The sequence below is a fragment of the Poromitra crassiceps genome, assembly GCF_964638095.1.
Source record: "Poromitra crassiceps genome assembly, contig: HAP1_SCAFFOLD_886, whole genome shotgun sequence".
NCBI lineage: Eukaryota > Metazoa > Chordata > Actinopteri > Beryciformes > Melamphaidae > Poromitra > Poromitra crassiceps.
The window spans coordinates 35,769-57,076 of record NW_028151523.1 but is presented as its reverse complement, the minus strand read 5'-3'; the positions used below and the strand labels follow the sequence as shown (position 1 = coordinate 57,076).

The 21,308-nt window shown below is 49.5% G+C and overlaps 1 protein-coding gene and 1 pseudogene across 2 annotated transcripts; both read left to right on the top strand.

The window, feature by feature from the left end:
• Positions 1-3,061: 3,061 nt before the first annotated feature.
• On the top strand, positions 3,062-18,746 carry LOC310771622 (small RNA 2'-O-methyltransferase-like; the record flags this gene model as incomplete). Its single annotated transcript, XM_083664194.1, has 8 exons — positions 3,062-3,174; positions 3,270-3,404; positions 7,245-7,427; positions 7,788-7,923; positions 14,741-14,858; positions 16,947-17,037; positions 17,666-17,781; positions 18,640-18,746. Coding segments are annotated over 8 exons (999 nt in total), but the record flags the coding sequence as incomplete, so codon positions are not given.
• Positions 4,387-5,172, top strand: LOC310771621 (hatching enzyme 1.2 pseudogene; annotated as a pseudogene). The gene has a single exon. The product of its transcript is annotated as a hatching enzyme 1.2 pseudogene (transcript).
• Positions 18,747-21,308: the final 2,562 nt, after the last annotated feature.

Genomic DNA, 21,308 nt, shown 5'->3' with positions numbered 1-21,308 from the left:
GAGGTCATCGGCGATGTCAGACATAACGCTGATGATGTCATAGCTCCCTGGACGAGGTGACATCACAAATGCGGGGATATAAACAAAGTGTTCTGTGACGCTATAGATTCCTTCTACTTCCATACTTCTTCAGGTATTCTTACTCCCTACTACCCTTCATAATGTCAACCATTAGCGCGACCAAATCCGGACCCGAGCTGAATCCTGGCTATCTTACAACCAGCCAGGCCCTGGTGACCGACTGCCTTACACCCAGCCAGGTCACGAGTGGTATTTCAACCGCGTCCCAGGACCGACATCTCGGTCCCTATCTCCATCCCTGTGATTCTGACCGATCACAGCCCGTGAGCCCTCATCCACGATCCAGCACACTTCACAAGGCAAGCCCAAAAGCTTCGCCCCCAGCAAGCCCACAAGCTTCGCTACAGAGCATGTAGCTCATTTGTCCTACATTGTAGGATTTGTTAAGCATTGTTAAAATCAGCTTTGTTTTCTTGAACAGATTAGCCAAGATGGCTGCCTGCTTCAAGAACAGCCAACATGGTAGAAGGTGAATATGACATCTGTACCTCCAGCATGATTCCCAGACCATAATGTGAAAATGGTGAGAGAAACTTGGAGTGTGGTTGGTCTGAACAGCTGTTGAGAAAACAGAATATGTGACATCAGTGAAGGTAGTGTCCACCTCGTGTTAACCTTGACTCTAGTCTGTAGCCAGACTGACACTGGCTCGTCTGTTTAAAGGTACCTGGCTGTGATGGGACATGATGGTGACTGCAGGACGCGTGCACGTTCAGGATGGTGCAGTGATCTATGCTCCAACTAAGGTATCTACCAAGTGATGTTTGACTGCATTTAATACATTTAATTAAGAATAGGGATGTACTGTACGATATCGACCCGATAAATGATCAGCATCCAGTTCTTGTAAACCGTGCAGTCTCAACTATCAGGCAGCGAATAGTTCAATGTTTTCATGAGCAACAAGTTAATGTGACAAGCTTCAGTTCAACTAGTCACGGATGTTGCGTAGTCATTCATTATAAAGTGAGTTGACTTCAGTAAACAGGAATGGACTGGTGGCGAAGAGGGTTAGGTGCATGGGTTACTGCGTTGGAACCTTTTGTATGCTGATCGAAACCCGCAGGGAATCGATTTTTTTGCATTTATTTTTTTAGCAGTCATCGCTGCTCTGAAAAGCTGTAATAATCGTAACACTCGCCTTGAAAGAGAATTTTAGTATTTTAATTTAATGTCATATTTTAACACCAGGAAGAGGGTAGGCGGGTTTCATTCCAAGCACAGTCACACCCACTGAGAGATTGTTTGGCAGACACGTTTGACTATCCTGTGTTTAGTTAAGTTTATTTATTTGTTGGACAGGCACAGTGGAGATTAAAAGATGGTAAAAAGCAAAGAAGAGTAGTTTTCATCCGCCGGAGACTTCAGCGTTTCATTGTGGAGTTGTGGTGAATCTGCGGACAGAAGTGCACAACAGCTGCTGCAGGAAGTAAACAACAATCACATGCATCCTGGAGACAGGTTCGTGGAGCGACCAGTTAGGCTGTCACACCGGAACTGATACTGCCCGCCCCTGTGACATCATCGACAGGTCAAATGTCAAACAATAACATTACACCACAGACATATTACACATTTTGGCATATCTAATATTTCTAACACCATGCAGCACTTGTGTGGAGATGAAGATTATAACTTTTAGAACTGGTTTGTGGTTTGGCTGTTATACAGACACAGCCGTTGATCAGTAAAAATGATGATTCATGAGAAAATGTAGCTATAAGAATTGATTCAAGTTGATAAAGAAAAAAACATTTCATGGATGCATAACTCGGACGTATCCTCAGTGATGTACCCTGGGGTCATAGGATGTTTCGGGTCTCGCAACATCATACACCCTCGCCCAGGTGACCCAGCCGGGGCTGGCCAAGCCCCAACTTACGTCCCAGTAGCTACCCACGGTCAGCCCTCCAGGAAGGGTCTGGTCACGCGGTCAGGGCCACTCAATCCGCTGCGCCGGAACTACTCTGCCGGGACTGGGAGGGGGGCTCTGGTACGTAGAGGGACCGGGCTCTGTGGGTTGCCACCCGGCCGGGCTCCTCCCTCGTCTCACCAGGTCTAGGACCTGTGCGCTGCACCAGACTCCCCCGCTCCAAACATCTCATTCCGAGGTGATGGTATCTTGGTGGATACCATGCAGTACCAGTACTTGGTGGCACTGCAGTCTCCACTTGCGGCTTGAATGGCCCTCCTAAAAGGCCTCTCGTGGGTTGTTGGGCTTCTTCCTCACGGAAGACGCAGGCTGGGGAGCTAACCCATACTGCTACCCGGGTGCCGTCCCTGTTCCGGCTGTCAACTGACTCTCCAGTAGTCACCAGTCTTTCCTGGTTGTCACATAGTCTATTCCTATGAGTCACTGGCTAAGCCAGGCTAACTAATAAAGACAGATAAAAACTGGGACGTATCCTCAGTGATCACTCGTTTGACTTAAGAGGGCATGTATGTTGTATCCTTCACATTCGCTAACCAGTCTTTGAACTGAAATATTTGAAGAAGTTGGGATCCGTGTCTGAGAGAAATAGCCTGGCTAGTTCGATGTTTATCCGTTCACCTGCGTCGCGTTGAAGCACTTTTTACAGACTGGCTTCGTTTGATGTGTCCGGGCTTGCCTTCGCTGTCAGCAACGTAAGTAAGCAAAATACTTCCACATTTCGCTTTGTGCATCTGCTTTCTCAACAAGCGTTGGGCGGCTTCAGACTAGAAGCCGTTGTCATTTTCGCTGTGTCCTGTGTGTCGGGCTGCTGACTGAAGGACTGGCCAGAGAGAGCAGAGAGGGGAGGGGGAAAATCTGCACGCCCACACATGAAGCAGACATACCGCTCTTCTGACAACCTCCAAAGTGATGATATGTCCGCGATGACGGGGTCGCGCTTATCCCGGAAAACAATTTTCACACATGAAAGGCATAGACCACTTTCTGGTCATTTCCCGGTATAAAGCGCATGTGTGAAAACGGCTTCAGTGTTCTCCTTCACATTAGGTGGTGGACTTGGGGTGCAACGAGTGCACCCTCCTCAGGAGGCTGAAATTCCACCCGGAAATTGAACTGCTGGTCGGAGTGGACATCGACAGAGACGTGATGAGGAAAAACATGTAAGTTTAAATTAGTTCATTGACTTGAGATTTTAGTTTGTGACATGTGACACAATCACAACCTACAGAAATAGGATTGCTTTTATTTTTCCCAGGTATGAATTAGCCCCTATCTCAACTGACTATCTGCTGCCAAGTTTTGATCAACTGAGCATTGAGCTGTACCAAGGCTCAGTCACGCAGAGAGACGGCCGCCTTAGAGGATTCGATCTGGTGACCAGTATAGAACTGTAAGTCGCCACTTCCTCTGGGGTTGATCAGCGTCAGTCTAAATCTTTCACTTTGATTTCTGTCTTCTATTTCTTACTGTCTGTCTATGGCCAAATCCAAATGTCCAGACATCACTTCACTTGCAGACACGCAGACAAATCCACAATCCATCCAGTCCACAAGGGGTCGCTCAAGTGGACTTTCTGCAGACTTCCAAAGAGTCCGCTTCCAGACTTCACTGACTGAATTAGAATAGAATAGAATCAGTGTTAATTTCGTCGACAAAAACTATGACGAAAAATGTTAGTCAACTACCTTTTCCCCCAAGACTAAGACAAGACTAAAATGTTCAGACTTTTAGTTTCTTTGACTAAGACGAGACTAAAATACTCAAACTTTCAGTCGACTAAAACTTGACTAAACAAAAAGAGGATGAGGTTGACTAAATCTGATAAAAACTAACAAGCACATTTGTCACAGGACCACGACTACGACTAAATAAAAAAATTGACGAGAAAATTAACACTAATTATATACTGCTTTTCCCCCTCAATGCAGCAGTTCAGTTTATTGTGCTGCAGCATCATAGATGTAGCTGACATTTAGCTGTCTTAAAAACACATGTAAACAGGAAATAAAATATTGGAACAAAAATAAAAATAAACCAATGATCCAGAGAGGATACGACAGTATACCAAAGCAACGTTGACTTGCAGGCACAATCAGGTGTTTAGGTATGTCCATGTAAAGAGCTCTTTAATCCGCAGAAATAACAGACAATGTTGAAACTATGGGTTTGTCCGTGGCGTCCTCCCTTCAGACGTTTATTTAGGCCTAGCAGTCTGGACCCCAACCCTTAATCCTCCAGCAGACACACCTGGAAAGAAGAGTATAAAAGAGCAGGACCAAGCAGACTCAAGCATCAAGCTGCAAGCAGTCTCTCCACAGCATCTCCAGGAACCCTGCAGAGAAGACAAGAAGCTACCAGACAGAAACCTGAAGATGAATCCCTCTCTCGGCCTCCTGCTGCTGCTGCTGATCGGCCTCTCCCAGGCCTCTCTGGGTCCACAGGAGGAAGCCTCCAGGGACCCAGAGGCCGACACGATGGACACCGGCAGCAGGATCTTGGCCACAAACAACGGCTCCAGTGAGTTCCTGCTGGAGGGCGACTTGGTGGCCCCCACAACGAGAAACGCCATGAAGTGTTGGAGCAACAGCTGCCTCTGGAAGAAAGCCGGCGGCAAGGTGACCGTCCCCTTCATAGTGAGCAGCGTCTTCTCCAGGTCGGCCAAGCAGGCGATCGACAGAGGCATGAAGTCCTTCCACAGCAGCACCTGCATCCGCTTCGTTCCCCGTACAAACGAACGCGACTACATCAGCGTGGAGAGCAGAGGCGGCTGCTTCTCATCCCTGGGCAGAGTGGGAGGCAGGCAGACTGTCTCTCTCGCCCAGCAGGGCTGCGTCTACCACGGTGTCATTCAGCACGAGTTCCTCCATGCTCTGGGCTTCTATCACGAGCACACCAGGAGTGACCGCGACCAGTATGTCCGCATCAACTTCCAGTACGTTAACCCGCGCACAAAACACAACTTCCAGAAGCAGAACACCAACAACCAGAACACTCCCTACGACTACTCCTCCGTCATGCACTATCCGAGAACAGCCTTCACCACCCAACGCGGGCAGGACACCATCACCCCCATCCCCAACCCTAATGTCCGGATCGGCCAGAGGCAGGGCATGTCCCGCATCGACATCCAGAGGGTCAACAAGATCTACAGCTGCTAAGAACATTAGAGAAGGTTCTTAGATCTTCTGTCTACTTCATTAAATCTATTGTCTTTACTTTAATCTGTGTCCGAGGGCTAAACTGTGTGTGTGTGAGACCAATCAACAACACAAACAATTGTAAACACTGAAATAATAATAAAAAGGCTTATCCCTGGTCACCAACATTAGTACTTTTTAACCTGTTATTGATCTCATTAACGACAGTCAAGCTGACACTGCTAACATAATGGTAGTTGATTTTGGCAAGTTCAATTTGAGGGCTTTTACTTTTAATTACCATACGACCAGTGACACCAATTATTGAATGAACATATACAGGTCTAGTGGTTTTTGTCAATGTCACTGTTGTAATGTTGTTTTAATGTTTGGCAATACAGGGTGTCCAAACTAATGTTCAGTCACAAATCTTTAATGGGGGTGTCTGGGTAGTGTAGAGATAAAAGCACTCGCATACTGGCGGTCCGGGTAGTGTAGCGGTAAAGTCCCTGCCTATCAACATGAGGGGCACAGGTTCGCATCCTCGTGGTCCCTCCGGCTTGGTCGGGCGTCCATACAGGCACAATTGACTCGTGTGTGTCTGTGGGAGGGAAGCTGGTTTGAAGGTTTTTGTCCTGGTCGCTGCACTAGCGCCTCCTCTGGTCGGTCGGGGTGCCTGTTCAGAGGGAAGGGAACTGGTTGGAATATCGTGATCCTCCCACGTGCTACGTCCTACCGGTGAGGCTCCAGCTGCTACTGCTCATGTTTTGGAGGAAGCATGGTGCTAGTTTCGGCTCTCCCCAGATCAGCAGAGGGGGTGGAACAACGACCGGGACAGCAGGGGGAATTGGCCAAGTACAATTGGGGGGAAAATGGGAGAAAAAATATGAATGCTGTCAGGCCGACGGTGTCCGAGGAAAATGCAACAGAAAGACATACATACATACATACAGACAGACAGACAGACAGACAGACAGACAGTAGTTACAACGGAACCCGCCCAGTCTTAGCTAAGGGTCTTATCTACCGGTATATGTGTATGAGGCATTGTGTTCCCAAAATGTACAGCTACTTGCTTGTCTACGTCATTATATCCAGAGACGTCTGAGCGCTTTCCACACAGCCCAGCCAGCCTCCCTCCATTCTCCCCTCAGCTGCGGACTGAGCAGGGACTGTAAATATGGTCCACTTGTCATTGCTACAGGCATAAGCCGACACTGACCCAGGTGGGCATAGTCAGCATTAGCTACTTTCAATGGGAAAGATTTGCCAACACTGCTTTGAATGACCATTACTAGTGCAAGCGCATCAGCAGATTCAACAGTTTTCATTGACTAAAACTAAACTAAAATGTGAACAGTTTTCGTTGACTAAAACGAGACTAAAATACTTATGGTTTTATTTGACTAAAATGAGACTAAAATGCTCAAACTTTTAGTCGACTAAAACTTGACTAAATAAAAACAGGATGAGGTTGACTAAATATGATAAAAACTAACAAGGACATTTGACGTGGGACTAAGACTAAGACTAAATAAAAAAATAGCTGACAAAATTAACACTAAATAGAATCAAATCTTGGCTATGGTATGTTGGCTATGGTATGTTTGCACATACAAGGAAATTGACTTGGTGTGGTTGGTGCACAAGTTACATAAATGGGAACAACAAACCGTATTAACAACCAAGTGTGGTAACCCAAAAATATGCAATTTAAAATGTGTACAAGTCCCACGAGAGGTAGCCCACAATTCATTGTAATACGGACGTGACGTCATTTTTCCGCTTGTAGAACAAAAAAACAACAAAAAACTGATTATGAATAATGTAAAACAATTATTTAATTAAAACGTTACTAGAATCATGTAGGCCAGAAATAATATTCAACCACATTGGGCATTTTATTGTAGTCTATAGACGTGTGTCTATCAGTGGGTTATTATTATAGCCTTATTATCTCGCCCTCGCAGACTTGACGTGATGACATTGAACGTGTCACGGTACGTTGGACTGAAGTCCAGAGGGCAGATATATATTTTGGATTGGGCATGTGTCTTTGTTTCTCACCCTGTTTCCTGCCTGGCTCTCTGCAGCATAGAGCACCTCCATCTTGCTGATGTGGAGCGCTTCTCTGAGGTGCTGTTTGGCTACATGGCCCCAGCGGCGGTTATCGTCAGCACGCCAAACTGTGAGTTCAACCCCCTTCTTCCCGGCCTGACGGGCTTCAGGCACAGCGACCACAAGTTTGAGTGGACCAGAGCGGAGTTCCAATCCTGGTACGTCATTTTTAAGGATCCCAAAAAAACACCATAACACCGTTGAAAAAACATCAACTATTGGTATTTGTCTTAGTCCTGTGGATAACTGACTAAATGAAAACGACAGCCATTGAATGCAACAAGATCACATGCTTTCTCTGCGGGTTGTTGAAAGTCATTCTGGGAAATGTAGGAAAATAGTAGACGTAGACATATCAAAAGAACTTTCAAGGACCCGTGGGAAGTTAACCCTGAATAAACTACCTGAGTCTCTTGTCATTTTATCTGCAGTAATGTTTCAGGCCTCTTAAAACATGTCTCCTTTTCCAATAGTAAAGATTTGAACGGATTGTTTTCCTGTGTTCTGTCTGTCCTCAGGGCTGTGCGGGCATGTCTGCAGCATGGTTACGAGGCGCAGTTCACCGGTGTTGGCCTGGCACCGCCTGGCCAGCAGGAGAGGGTGGGCTTCTGCTCCCAGATCGCCGTGTTCCACAGGCTGAGCAGCAGAGACCACGCCCGCATGCTGCCCGCCGACCATCCACATGGCATCTTCTCATATACTCTGGTGAGTGATGATCCACATGGCATCTTCTCATATACTCTGGTGAGTGATGATCCACATGGCATCTTCTCATATACTCTGGTGAGTGATGATCCACATGGCATCTTCTCATATACTCTGGTGAGTGATGATCCACATGGCATCTTCTCATATACTCTGGTGAGTGATGATCCACATGGCATCTTCTCATATACTCTGGTGAGTGATGATCCACATGACATCTTCTCATATACTCTGGTGAGTGATGATCCACATGGCATCTTCTCATATACTCTGGTGAGTGATGATCCACATGGCACATCTTCACAGGGCAGGTTCGCGCCCCCGTGTTACCTCAGACTTGGCCGGGCATCCATACAGGCATGATTGGCTGTGTCTGCGGGTGGGAAGCTGGATTAGGGGTATGTGTCCTGGTCGCTGGAATAGTGCCTCCTCTGGTTGCTCAGGGCGCCTGTTCAGGGTTGAAGGGAACTGGTGGGAATAGCGTGATCCTCCCATGGGCTACGTCCTGCCGGTGAAGCTCCCCGCTGTCATGTGAAACGAAGCGGCTGGCAACTGCGCATGTGTCGGAGGAAGCATGGTGCTAGTCTATGGATCTCCCCAGATCGGCAGAGGGGGGAGCAGCGACGGGGGCAGCAGGGGGAAATTGGCCAAGTACAATTGGGGAGAAAAATTGATAAAAAAAAACGTTAGGGTTGTACTACAACCCAGGTTTTACGAGTGAGAACGAGAGCTCTCACTCTAGTGCCTAGTTCGCTGCTTATGCAGCCAATGGAAGATTGTCATTTTGCTCCGCAAAATTACTTTACATTAAAACCGTCCACCCACCCGTAGGTGGCGTGGTGCCTCCCTGGGGCTGACGTGGATCCACGTGACTACGTCACGTCCCGTCATCCCAGGAAACGTCACTCATTCTTCCAGCCAGCTGAGATCCGACGCAATCAACGACGCATCGACGCAGCAAGGCTGGGTAGTGAGAGCTCTCGTTCTCACTCGTAAAACCTGGGTTGTAGTACAACCCTAACGTTTTACTTCGTTTCGAACTCAAGCTCTCACTCTAGTGCCAAATTCAACCGCCCTTGCTGCCGGGAGCACCCTACAGGGCGACCCGAAAGGCGTCAGTGAACCACGGCCGTATGGCAACGTTCATGCCTGACCGTCTGACATATTAGAGTGGCAACGATACTACTTCCTTGCCACCGACAGTGCCGCGTGCGCGAACCGCGAACCGGACACATCGAGACTGTAGTACCTGACAAACGTGTGATGAGAGGACCACCGAAACACCACGCAACAACGCAGAGGATGTCGCAACACCTCGCGTAGAATGCGCCTTGATACCCCCCGGGGGTATCTTACCCATGGCAGAGTATGCCAACGCGATCGCCTCCACTATCCAGTGTGATAAGCGATCCTTGGAAAGGGGCCCACCCTGGGCCTTCTGCCCAAAGCAGACCAACAACTGGTCTGTAGTGCGTAATGAACGCGTACTGGCCACATAGGCCGAGAGCACCCTTACGGGGCACAGCATGTGCAAGCGTCTCTCCTCACCCGAACTGAACGGCGGGGGACAGAATGCTGATAAGTCTATGACCATAGACCTATAGCCGGCATTAATAGTCTTGGGTTGGTAAGCCGGGTTAGGTCGCAACGTAACCCTGCGCCCATCATCCCCAAAAACCATACAGGCCTGCTGCACCGAGAGGGCAATCAGGTCACCAACTCTCTTTCCTGATGACAAGGCCAGCAGCAGCGCGGTCTTTAACACATTGAGTGCCAAGGACGTCTGTGGACGTCCTAAAAAAAAGTAACGAGGAGTGCCAAGGACGTCTGTGGACGTCCTAAAATCATAATTCATATTATTCCATAATTCTGCTGTTTAAGGTCGTACCCAGCCAGTGAGCATGAATCCCTTCAAGGGATCACACGGCGCCACCTTAAACATCGACACGGGAGCTGCGCCACCCACCTCAGATCCTTTACTTTGTGCAGGAGAAAGCAGGGAAAGACGTGATCAAAGGGGAAACCGATGCATGCTGCAGCCAGAGCCGTATAGATTGCTCTGTCTGCAGCTGAAAGTTGGCTGCATCCGCGCCCACAACTGAGCTCTTCTGCTTCTATCTATCTGTCTGCATATAGTTTCTCCACACGATTCCCTGCCAGAAAGCCAGCACCCGAAGCCGAACGGCCAAACCTTTTCGTTCAGTCGCGTTTGGCATTTCCTTGTTGCGCTGGGATCCGGGCAAAAACGGAGTCTGAGAAAACAGACTCTGTGCGTGTGGGGAGGAGCCCGCAGCTCAGAGGTGGAGAGGGGAGGGGGGGGGGGGGGGCACGCAGGCTGCACAGAAACCACACCACGCCACCACATCAGAAAACACCAGCCAGAGTCAGTGAATGTGCTCGAAATTAGAGTGCAAAAAGTATTCATAAAAGTGACTATATCTTGAAAAGTAAAAAAAACAGCAGAAAACCCTTGAAAGTGCTCTTCTTTCAGAGGCTGTCATTTCATAATGGAACTGTCTAGAAACAAAATTTCTTCTTTGGAAGAAGCAGGAGTGTCCAATGTTTCATTAAAGTCCAGCCCTGTCAATATAGCCCTAATAGAAAAAATTCTATAGCTGTTTTCAACTGAATGGAAGTGAATCTGGCACAGGCTCCAGACAATTTTACTGAAGCGCTGTGGCACTCAATGTGTTAAGGACAGAACCTTTAAACCCGCAAATCGCACCCCACCCCCAGAGGGAGGCGTCGGTGTGAATCACCATCCTGAGCAGGACAGGGCCCAACCGAGTACCTCTCGAGAGGTAATGGGGGTCCGCCCATATGGCCAGCGCCTGCCGGGCCTGACCTGTCAGAGGAACCCTGCGATGACGGTCCCCGGCCGGGTCCAGGCGAAGCCTGAGGAACCAGATTTGGACTACGGGCGCATGTGTAGCCTCCCCAGTGGGAGCACATGCAGTGCTGAGGCCATCAGGCCCAACATCACTGTGCACTGATGCACTGACACCGAGGGCACAGACCTAACGTCCTTGGCTTGCTGTCCGCACTGTGCGAGCCTGTCGCCCTGGCGAAAGGCTCGCAGGGAGTCTAGCTCGAGCCCCGGGAAGGTTGCCGCCTGCGCTGGGACGAGGCAACTCTTCTGCCAGTTCACCAAAAACCCTAAGGTTTGCAGGTGATCGGTCACCACCTTGGTATGTTCCGTGGCACAGACCCTCGAGTCGGCCAACTCTATGAGAGCGTCGTCGCGATATAGGAAGACGCAGATTCCCCTCGCGCGGAGGGGAGCCAATGCTGTCTCCACGCACACCGCTCTTTTGAAGGTTCGTGGGCTTAAGACATGCCGGATGGCAAGACACAGAACTCGTAAGCCTTCCCCAGGAAGGAGAACCTCAGGTATTTCCTGTGTCTCCTGACCACGTGGACATGGAAGAATGCAACTTTCAGATCCACGGAAGTAAGAAATCCCCCTGTCTCAACGTGTTGAACAGGCGGGGAAAAGAGAGCATTCGGAACGGGAACTTCCTCAGCGCCTCGTTGAGACGCCGAAGGTCCAATTCTGGACGCATGGAGCCGTCCTTCTTGGGCACGACAAAGTATCTGTGGTAGAACCCAAGCGCACCTCTGCCTTGGGAACCGAGCGCATCGCCGCTTTGGCGAGGAACGAATAACCTCCTTGTGGAGTATGTCCATGGACTCCCCCTCCACGGCCGTATCGGGGGTCCCGTCGAACGTGGGTGGGGGCCTGGCAACTGTAGAGCGTATCCCTTCTGGAGGGTGCGCCGTTTAAAGGGGACGGGGAACATAGATGCTCCCAGGCATCGAGCCTGTTGGCTTACAAAGATGGTCTCTTGTGGCCAAGGAGCGGAACCCGTCCTGAGTATATTGTTGGGCACCAGGACTGATCCGGTACCCTGATGGGGGGGCAGGACGTGAGAGGCTATGCCCCCCTGCCGCATGGTCAGTTCCGTAGAAGCTGTGCATGCTGGGGGAGAATTTCTTACGCAAGCTCCGCCTACTGCGTTGTATCGAAGTAATCCCCCCCCCCGCCGTGTGACTTTCGCAGGCTGGGGGGGGGGACTGCGGAGGTAACGTTCTCTTTCGAGTCCGGCCGCACGCGGACTTGTCCGGCAGTGCGGTCCCCAGGAGAGCTCCCGACCAGCAATGGGCCCACGGCGCAATTGATGGTGGGCTTGTCCTAGGAGCCTCTAGCCGAGGCCAGGCCGTAGCCATGGACCAACGGCGAGCCCTGATGACGGATATGAGACCCTGGGGGAGCTCCTGACCGAACTCGGGCCTTGGGCACCGAGGACGGTGGGCCTAAAGCTACAAGCCGCAGGCTGGGACTGAGCCCAGCCTTGGTGAGCCAACCGGTGAACTTGATCTGAGCGCTGCCAACCGAGGCCAGGCCGTGGCCATGGACCAAGGTGCGCTGTGCCCCCTGTCAGGCTCCCTGCACTTGCAGGGGACGCCCCAACAAGGGAATGCGTGTAGCGGAGGTAGCTCGCGCCCAATGTACTTAGCACGCAGATACTAACTGCACGGGTGCACGCCAGCTATCTGCAACAATACTATCGTTCTGTGCTAACAGTACTAATGCTATCTGCACGTATGCAAGCTAGCTCTCACACAAGCTAGCCAGAATGACTTTCTCTTGAGAGCGGACCAAGGTCCGCTCTCAAGAGCTTTAGCTGCGGCCCTGGGCATCGCCCCACGAACTGCTCCCTTGGAGGGCTCGCTCGTGAAGATAGCCCAGCAGCTGCAAGACCGAGGGTTCAAAGCGCTTGTGCAGCGTGCTCATGCCCAAGGCAGAACACGCACTTATCGTGACGGTTCATACTCGGCCAATGTAGTTTTACACACGGCCCATCCCCTCGCTGACTTTCCCTGCTCAGTAGCAAGAGAAGCAGGAAGCTAATCACTAAATCCCAAGCTCCCGCAGGCCGCACCCTGTTAGCGGGAGTACCGTTTAAGCAAGCTAACAAACTAGCAAGAAGCACAGGCTAGACAGTAAGCAACCCGGAGGCTAGCGAACGTGCGCGTGCAACGGTAACGTAAGCGGCAATAGCCCAGCCCGAAAGGAAGGCAACAATACCCACAACCTGTTAACCTGAGAGAACAGGCGTGAACAAGCCACTAGCTAAGCTAGCGTAAGCACTGAGAGACAAGCGTGCGCTAACACAAGCCTGCGCACAAGCCGGTGCAGCGAGTCTCTACCCTGAGTAACACGGGGAAGCAAGCGTGACCGCAAGCTGAAGCCAGCGGCCCGCGAAGCTAGTCAATCTCAGAAGAAACTCCTCAGAGGGAGTTACAATCTAGTTAGTAGATGCTATTTGCACGAGGCAAGCAACACTTAGCAGACAAGCAAGCTGGCTAAGATGGCGTAAGTACTGAGAGAAGCGGCCAACACAATGTGGAGCGAGCTCACCTAGCTAGCGTATTCGCTCAACTAATATCTCAGAGTGCCCCCTTCGGGGCCGACGCCAGTAATAGCTACACTACACGCCATATGTAGGTCCCAGCAACGCCTGTGCAGCGTGCTCATGCCCTTAGGCAGTGCACACATTCATTTAATTGTGCCGGTCGTAACCGGCCAGCGTAGCCTCACAGCTAACACAGCACCTAGCTGTTCCCCCCTCTCTCTGCTAACAGGAATTAACGGGGTTACCGTGTAAGCTAACTAACAGTAGCCTGCAACGGTAAGATAGCTGGAGTGCTACACAACCCTAGATACTGGCTGCACGGGAGCAAGCCAGCTATCTAGCTAACTGAAGAGCATGGCTTCTAGCTACTACTCTCGCTTAACGCGCGCCCTACACAGAGGTAGCTGGCGCCTAAAGTACTTAGCACACAGACACTAACTGCACGTGTGCACGTTAGCTATCTGCCACAATACTGGGTGTGTTACCCTGTCTGGGGACGCAACCAGATAGCTGGAGTGCTACAAGCTAGATGCTAGCTGCACTGAGCAAATAGCTATACTATCTATCTAACGTTACTCCAGCCGGAGTAAGGCGCTTAAAGTACCTAGCACACGGACGCTAACCGCACGGGTGCACGCTAGCTCATCTGCAACAAACTGGGCTAATTAGCCTATTGTTCTTGTGCTATACAGTACCAAGCTTAAACAGTTTTGAGCGCAGACCTTAGTCAGCCCTCAAGCCGATAAACGCTACCCCAGCCGGGGAACGTTTCACACAGCTACACGGCGGTAGCACAACAAGTGTTAACTGTAAGAAGACACGCTTAGCTTTGATGACTTGATCCGCCGCCGCTCAGTGAAGAGAACAGGATCGGGTCCCCGAAGCCTGTTTTATCTCATCCACCTAAACCCCTCAAGGTTGGCAGTTCAGACGGAACGAGCCTATTTTCTAAGCTATGTTTATTGCGCTAACTTCGAGCTAACACCAGAGCTTTAGACAACACAACCTCCCGCTGGCTGGAAGATTTGAAGAGTGACGTTTCCTGGGATGACGGGACGTGACGTAGTCACGTGGATCCACGTCAGCCCCAGGGAGGCACCACGCCACCTACGGGTGGGTGGACAGTTTTAATGTAAAGTAATTTTGCGGAGCAAAATGACAATCTTCCATTGGCTGCGTAAGCAGCGAACTAGGCACTAGAGGCACTAAAACTGTCAGCACCTGGCCAAGTCATCACTGAGTCATTCACCAACCCAATCAAACCCCCTTATTCTCAATTTTAATGAGTAAATATGTCTCAGAGATCAGTGACAGGTTTCTGATATATTTTCAATCTGTTTCCACATTAGCTGTACAGTGTAACCTACCCCAGTCTACATGACAACAACATCCTTCGGAGGGTGCTGGTGAGCGAGGTGCTCTACTGGGCTGAGCAGCTGAAGAGGGGCTGGATGGAGGAGAGGAGCGGTGAGGGGGAGGAGACCTCTGCACTCTGTCACACCCAGAGAGGAGGTGAGGGGGAGGAGACATCTGCACTCTGTCACACCCAGAGAGGAGGTGAGGGGGAGGAGACATCTGCACTCTGTCACACCCAGAGAGGAGGTTAGGGGGAGGAGACCTCTGCACTCTGTCACACCCAGAGAGGAGGTGAGGGGGAGGAGACCTCTGCAGTCTGTCACACCCAGAGAGGAGGTGAGGGGGAGGAGACCTCTGCACTCTGTCACACCCAGAGAGGAGGTGAGGGGGAGGAGACCTCTGCAGTCTGTCACACCCAGAGAGGAGGTGAGGGGGAGGAGACCTCTGCAGTCTGTCACACCCAGAGAGGAGGTGAGGGGGAGGAGACCTCTGCACTCTGTCACACCCAGAGAGGAGGTGAGGGGGAGGAGACATCTGCACTCTGTCACACCCAGAGAGGAGGTTAGGGGGAGGAGACCTCTGCACTCTGTCACACCCAGAGAGGAGGTGAGGGGGAGGAGACCTCTGCAGTCTGTCACACCCAGAGAGGAGGTTAGGGGGAGGAGACCTCTGCACTCTCACACCCAGAGAGGAGGTGAGGGGGAGGAGACATCTGCACTCTGTCACACCCAGAGAGGAGGTTAGGGGGAGGAGACCTCTGCACTCTGTCACACCCAGAGAGGAGGTGAGGGGGAGGAGACCTCTGCAGTCTGTCACACCCAGAGAGGAGGTTAGGGGGAGGAGACCTCTGCACTCTGTCACACCCAGAGAGGAGGTGAGGGGGAGGAGACCTCTGCACTCTGTCACACCCAGAGAGGAGGTGAGGGGGAGGAGACCTCTGCAGTCTGTCACACCCAGAGAGGAGGTGAGGGGAAGGAGACCTCTGCACTCTGTCACACCCAGAGAGGAGGTGAGGGGGAGGAGACCTCTGCACTCTGTCACACTCACAGAGGGGGAGGAGGGGAACGATCTGGGTGACTGGGTAGTGTAGAGGTAAAAGCACTCACCTACCACCACCGGAGACCGTGCCAGTTCCTGGCAGTGGTACGTCCGGCTTGGTCAAAAGTTCCTACAGACACATTTGCTCGTGTCTGTGGGTGGGAAGCCAGTGGGGTAGGAGTCCTGGTCTCTGCACTAGCGCATCCTCTCGTCTGTCAGGGCGCCTGTTCGGAGGGAGGGGAACCGGGGGGTATTGCGTGATCCCCCATGCGCTATGTCCGGCCGGTGAAGCTCCCGGCAGTCAGGTGAAAAGAAGTGGCCGGTGACTGCACTCGTATCGGAGGAAGCATGTGCTAGTCTATAAAGGGCTCATTATACTCAAGCTAGGCTCCGCGAGGCGGAGCTCACGCTGGGGCAGATGCTTTTATACTCAGAAGTGATCAGCCAAGTGATCAGCATGTTACATTGTACAATGGTAATAGTGAGAACAGCCCGTGAAAAGTCGCAATGAAACGCTATTATGTGCAGTACTGAGTGCGCTTTCACTCTCAACCGACCGTATATCAGCACATGAATGAATCACCAAACTTGTTTTTACTGAATAGCCGTTTCAGTTCTCAGCCCTGATAGCCTACTCTGTGCTGCTTTTAATCTCTCTCAACCATGCTCTCAACACAACACATTTACTTGTTGAAATGACTAAAAACGAACAGTTGCTAATCAAAGTTTAGCCTATCACATGGGTCAAGAAATGTGGTGAAAACACAGCTCAGTGTTCAGGGCTCAGTGGCTCAAGCGTCCATGTTTGGAGAGAAGCCGTGCGGAGGCCTAGAAAAATGCTAGAAAAATCTTCAGGTACGCGATGGGCGGCCTACAGGGGTCGCGCCCAACACATGACGTCATTTGACGCTCGTGCCCCTCGCTCCTCCCCCGTGCCCTTCGCGGCATGGCGAGTATAAAACGAGATAGCAGATCTCTAGATCAGCAGAGGGGGTGGAGCTACGACCGGGACAGCAGGGGAAATTGGCCTGGTCTTGTAGTATTGATGTGACCACTGCGCTGCATACTTGCAGTCATTCAAATTCCTCACCTGTAATAATCTAATGACTTGCTGTGGTTATTAAAGTGAATCGTGAAAATGTTGAATCTGACCTTCAACAGGTGCTTCAGAGTGTGAGGAGGACGAGGAGCAGGACGAGGCGTTTGGGACAGACTGCGCGGGACAGCAGGACTCCTACAGACGGGCCGGTGGGTTTCTAGCCTGGGAAAACCATCCTGATCATGTGACCTCACGTTCTGTTACGCTCCATGGATCAGTCTGGGCTTTGACCCGCCCCCCCCGGTGTTTTCCAGAAATTACAACATGACCGGGCCAATCAGGGACAGCGCTGGAAAAAGAGTGCCGTCTCCGAAGCAACGAGCAGTAACGTTAACGTTAGTCGAGTAAACGCAGCCGTAAGTGCAGTTACTGTAGAAATAGACTCAATAACAACAATTAAACAAGAAGAGTTATGCACCAGCAGAGTTCCTTGGCAGAAAAGACGTTTTCACCATTCTTCCCAATGGATTTGGATTTGGCTGGATCCGACGCTGATTGGCTGAAGGAGTTGTCCATCATGTCAAGTACTCCCGCCCACTAAAATCAATGTGCGCGGCTGGAAGTCCAGACTGATACGTAGAGCGAAACAGAATGTGAGGTCACATGACCAGGATGGTTTACCAGGCTAGTGTGTGGGATGAAACCATAACTGATAGTTACCCCCCCCCCCCCCCGTGTGTGTGTGTGTGTGTGTGTGTGTGTGTGTGTGTGTGTGTGTGTGTGTGTGTGTGTGTGTGTGTGTGTGTGTGTCCCTGGCCAAGCTGTGGGCCTGTTGTCCCAGGGTCCAGGCCATGAGCGGGAGTGTCAGTGGCCTCAGGTGCTTCCTGCTGGACGAGCCCTCTGTTAAGCTGATCCAGGACGGCTCCGCTGTGCTGCTGGATGACCAGGAACAAGAAGGTATTGTTTCCCGTGTTCCATCTCACTTTCATTGACTCCACAGTCTAAAACAGGGGTGGGCAATTATTTTTCCCGGGGGGCCACATGAGAAACCCAGATTGTTGCGGTGGCCGAAGAAATATAGTCATGTTGTAACCTCTAATTTGATCACTACATTACATTTGAGAAAACATACTGTGGACTTATTCTTCAGCATTTATTTAATAAATGCTAATAATACATTGTATTATATTGATAATCCACTCCAGCCAATTTAGGTCATCGCATTCGATTTTTTAGCTTCATAAGTAAAATTGTGTGGTTTGTCTTAGACCTCCCGGGCCAGGCAGAACCATCATGAGGGCTGGTCAGGCTTGGAAGCTTGTTTTGGTGGAACCAAATGTCTAAATCCCTGCAAGAGAGAACATCACATAAAACAGTAAAAAACATGTAAACACATGTCAAACTTGACATTTTGAGCGTGTACATGTAGGTTGCTAGCTCGCAGGTTGTTGGTTGTTGTGCAATACTCGCTGGAAGCAAGAGCGTGTGTCGTCAAGCAGTTTGACTGCAGTACGTGTCACAAAATGCTGAGAAAACTGATTATGACATCATAAGTGCCATTAAGGTGTTTACATGTCTACAATGCACTCCCAATAATGCAACTAAGATTGGAATACTCCACGTCTTTATTCAACTATTGATACGACCTTCTTCATGTTACGGTAATGTAGTGGTAACCCTGCCAGTGTCTTATTCAGAGTATTGTATTGATAGAGTTAATATAAAAATATTGCAGTTCATGTAAACAGTCATGTCCTGCTGCTCCAATGAACTCCAGTACATCTGATGCTATCTGCTCTTTGCTTGATGTCCCAGACGAGGAGGAGGAAGACTATGATGACTTGGAAGACACTGGATGGACAGAGGCTCCCCCGTGCTCCCTCAGCGCTGTGCAACACGAGGACTGGGAGGCCCAACTCTGACCCCAGGGACAAAGATGAAGGACTCTGTCGTCATGGACACTTATTGGTGATTTGTTCAAATGTAACAGGGGGCGCTAACGAGCAGACAAGCTCTTCTTCCCTCTCACATGTTCCTTCAAATTGGGAAGGGAATGCATTGTGGAATTTTGTGCTAAAAGGACATATTCCATCTTCTTCTGTCCCATTGCATCTCAGTGCACTTGAGTCAGCTGGGACAATCTTGGAACCCATCGTCTATTATTGGTCTGATGACGATTAGATTCTGGGGGCGACAGCCAATGTTTTGGGGTTCCCGGTGTAGCCGGCGGCCATCCGGGGTTAAAACCGGTGAAACTGCCGAAAACAGCAACCATAACGCAGTTGGTGGAAATAGGCCTTAAGACGATCGACATCGACATCTCGCAGATATCTATTTATAGAAATGTCTTCTGGACCTAAAACACCTATAAGATGTATTGATGTCTGTGTATTGTGGTCCGGTCGTAGACGTCATCTCTCAACTCGCTAATCGGACCGGGAACAACGACCGGCACACGGAAAGAAGTTTTGGCCCGGATGTCCGCTGGCTACACCGGAAAGCCTGAAATATTGTCCGTCACCCCCAGAGTCTAGTCGCCATCAGACCGATAGACGACAGCTATCTGCTGCTTTCCAGCCTTTTACTAGCTAACTAATGGGCTTTGGCCTAGTCTTTAGCTTAGCATGGTTGTTAGTTTATGTTGAGGCCCGGTGTTGAGGGGGGGCCTGACCGGGCCGGGCCCCCCCCATTCCCCAAACTGGCCCCCCCATAAAAAATAAAAAATAATGTTTTTGCTAAAAACGTTTTTCCGTTTTAAAGTTTTAAAGTTTAAAACGGAATCTGGCTGTCATTAGGCATTGATTAACTGAATGCTATTGCTAACTTTTACTTTGAACATCCATTTGCAATGATTCTGAATGGATATTAACTATTGTAAATTTGTCACAATGAATGCAATTTGTGCACAATGTGTAAATACATTTAATATGAATTGTTTAGGCCTAATTATTTGTAAAGTCACAACACATTAGAGATGTGTGTAGTTCTTCATAGATTTAGCCTCTTCATTTTGCTCTCAAATGCACCAGGTTGACGAATTTTACTTTAAAATGTACAAAATCTTCTTCTGGGGGAGAATCCCCCCGGACCCCCCTTGGGTAGCTTGGCCCCCCCAAGCTAGGGGCAGGCCCCCTCTGTAATTTGGGTCTGGAGCCGGGCCTAACTGTTCCAATAACATAGAGAACGTTCTTCTCTGTATCTATATAGATAAACACTGTTCACTGGACTGCAAAGCCTTTACAAATTGGACACTGGACACCCCCGTGTCCAAGGTGTCGGCACAAACCATATATGCACACGCTGGGGTAGACCTCCTCTTTGACATCGCACTGTCAGCTAAGTAAGCCTAAGTCTAAGTAAGTAACTAAGTCTCTGCACTGCTCTCATGTAACTTTTGAGTGAGCAGCTTGACAATAATGTCATTAAAAAGTTACTGTGTACGCACTGTTACAAATGCATGCCATTCTGGAGCAAATTGTTGGATTTTATTTCATGTTCCTTTTTGTGAGACTGACTTTGTTAGCACTTGCCTCCCTCTAGTGGCAAAAATAAGTATGACCATGTTGAGGAGGGTAAAAATGGCACCACCATGACAACTGATTGGAGCCTTTTCACTCATTGCAGCTCTCTTTGGTTTCAGCTGTGCCTCCATCGGCTGCCTGTCAAGTGCTTTAAACAGACTAGACTCCTGGGATCCTGTTGCAGATGGAATCAAATGATCATTGTGTTTTCTGTGTATTTTTCCTTTTCTGTTGCATGCCTTCATCACTGTGATGCTAGCAGTGTTGGGCAAGTTACTTTCAAAATGTAATATACTACATTGTGATATATCGTTAGTCTTCAATAATCACACAGGAGGTTCTCAGAACACGTCTTTGCTGTTCAACATACAGAGCAGGACTCCAATACAGTCTAATGTGTTAGGCTAGCAGGAACACATCCGGGTTACAGAATCACAACTGCATTTATATTTATCACCGCAAGGCAGCATCAAAACCACTCTATTACATTCCTCCCCTTTTAGATTTATAGCCATTCATTTTCATAACCAATAACCTAAATAAAATAAGTGTAGTTTGGTCTCAACAAAATAAACCAAAAAAAATTCCTCTGCCTCTGACATGAATTTCTTTGAACAATTTGAACATTATTTTTTTTTTCTTTTTACCACAAATAACTTTACAGTGCAGATGTTCATATAGCTACTGACTTGATACTTAGTATTTTTACTAAAATTGGAACGATACACGACCGCATGCCAGTCTTCTCTGTATCGTTCCAATTTTAGTATTGGAACGGTCGCATGCCAGTCTTCTCTCTATGTTCCAATTTTAGTATAGCCTACTAAATTGGAACGATACAGAGAAGACTGGTGTGGTCGTGTATCGTTCCAATTTTAGTATAGCCTACTAAATTGGAACGATACGTTGGCCAGCCGGCAGGAAAGTATGGCGGGACTTGGTGACCGAGATCACGAATGAGGT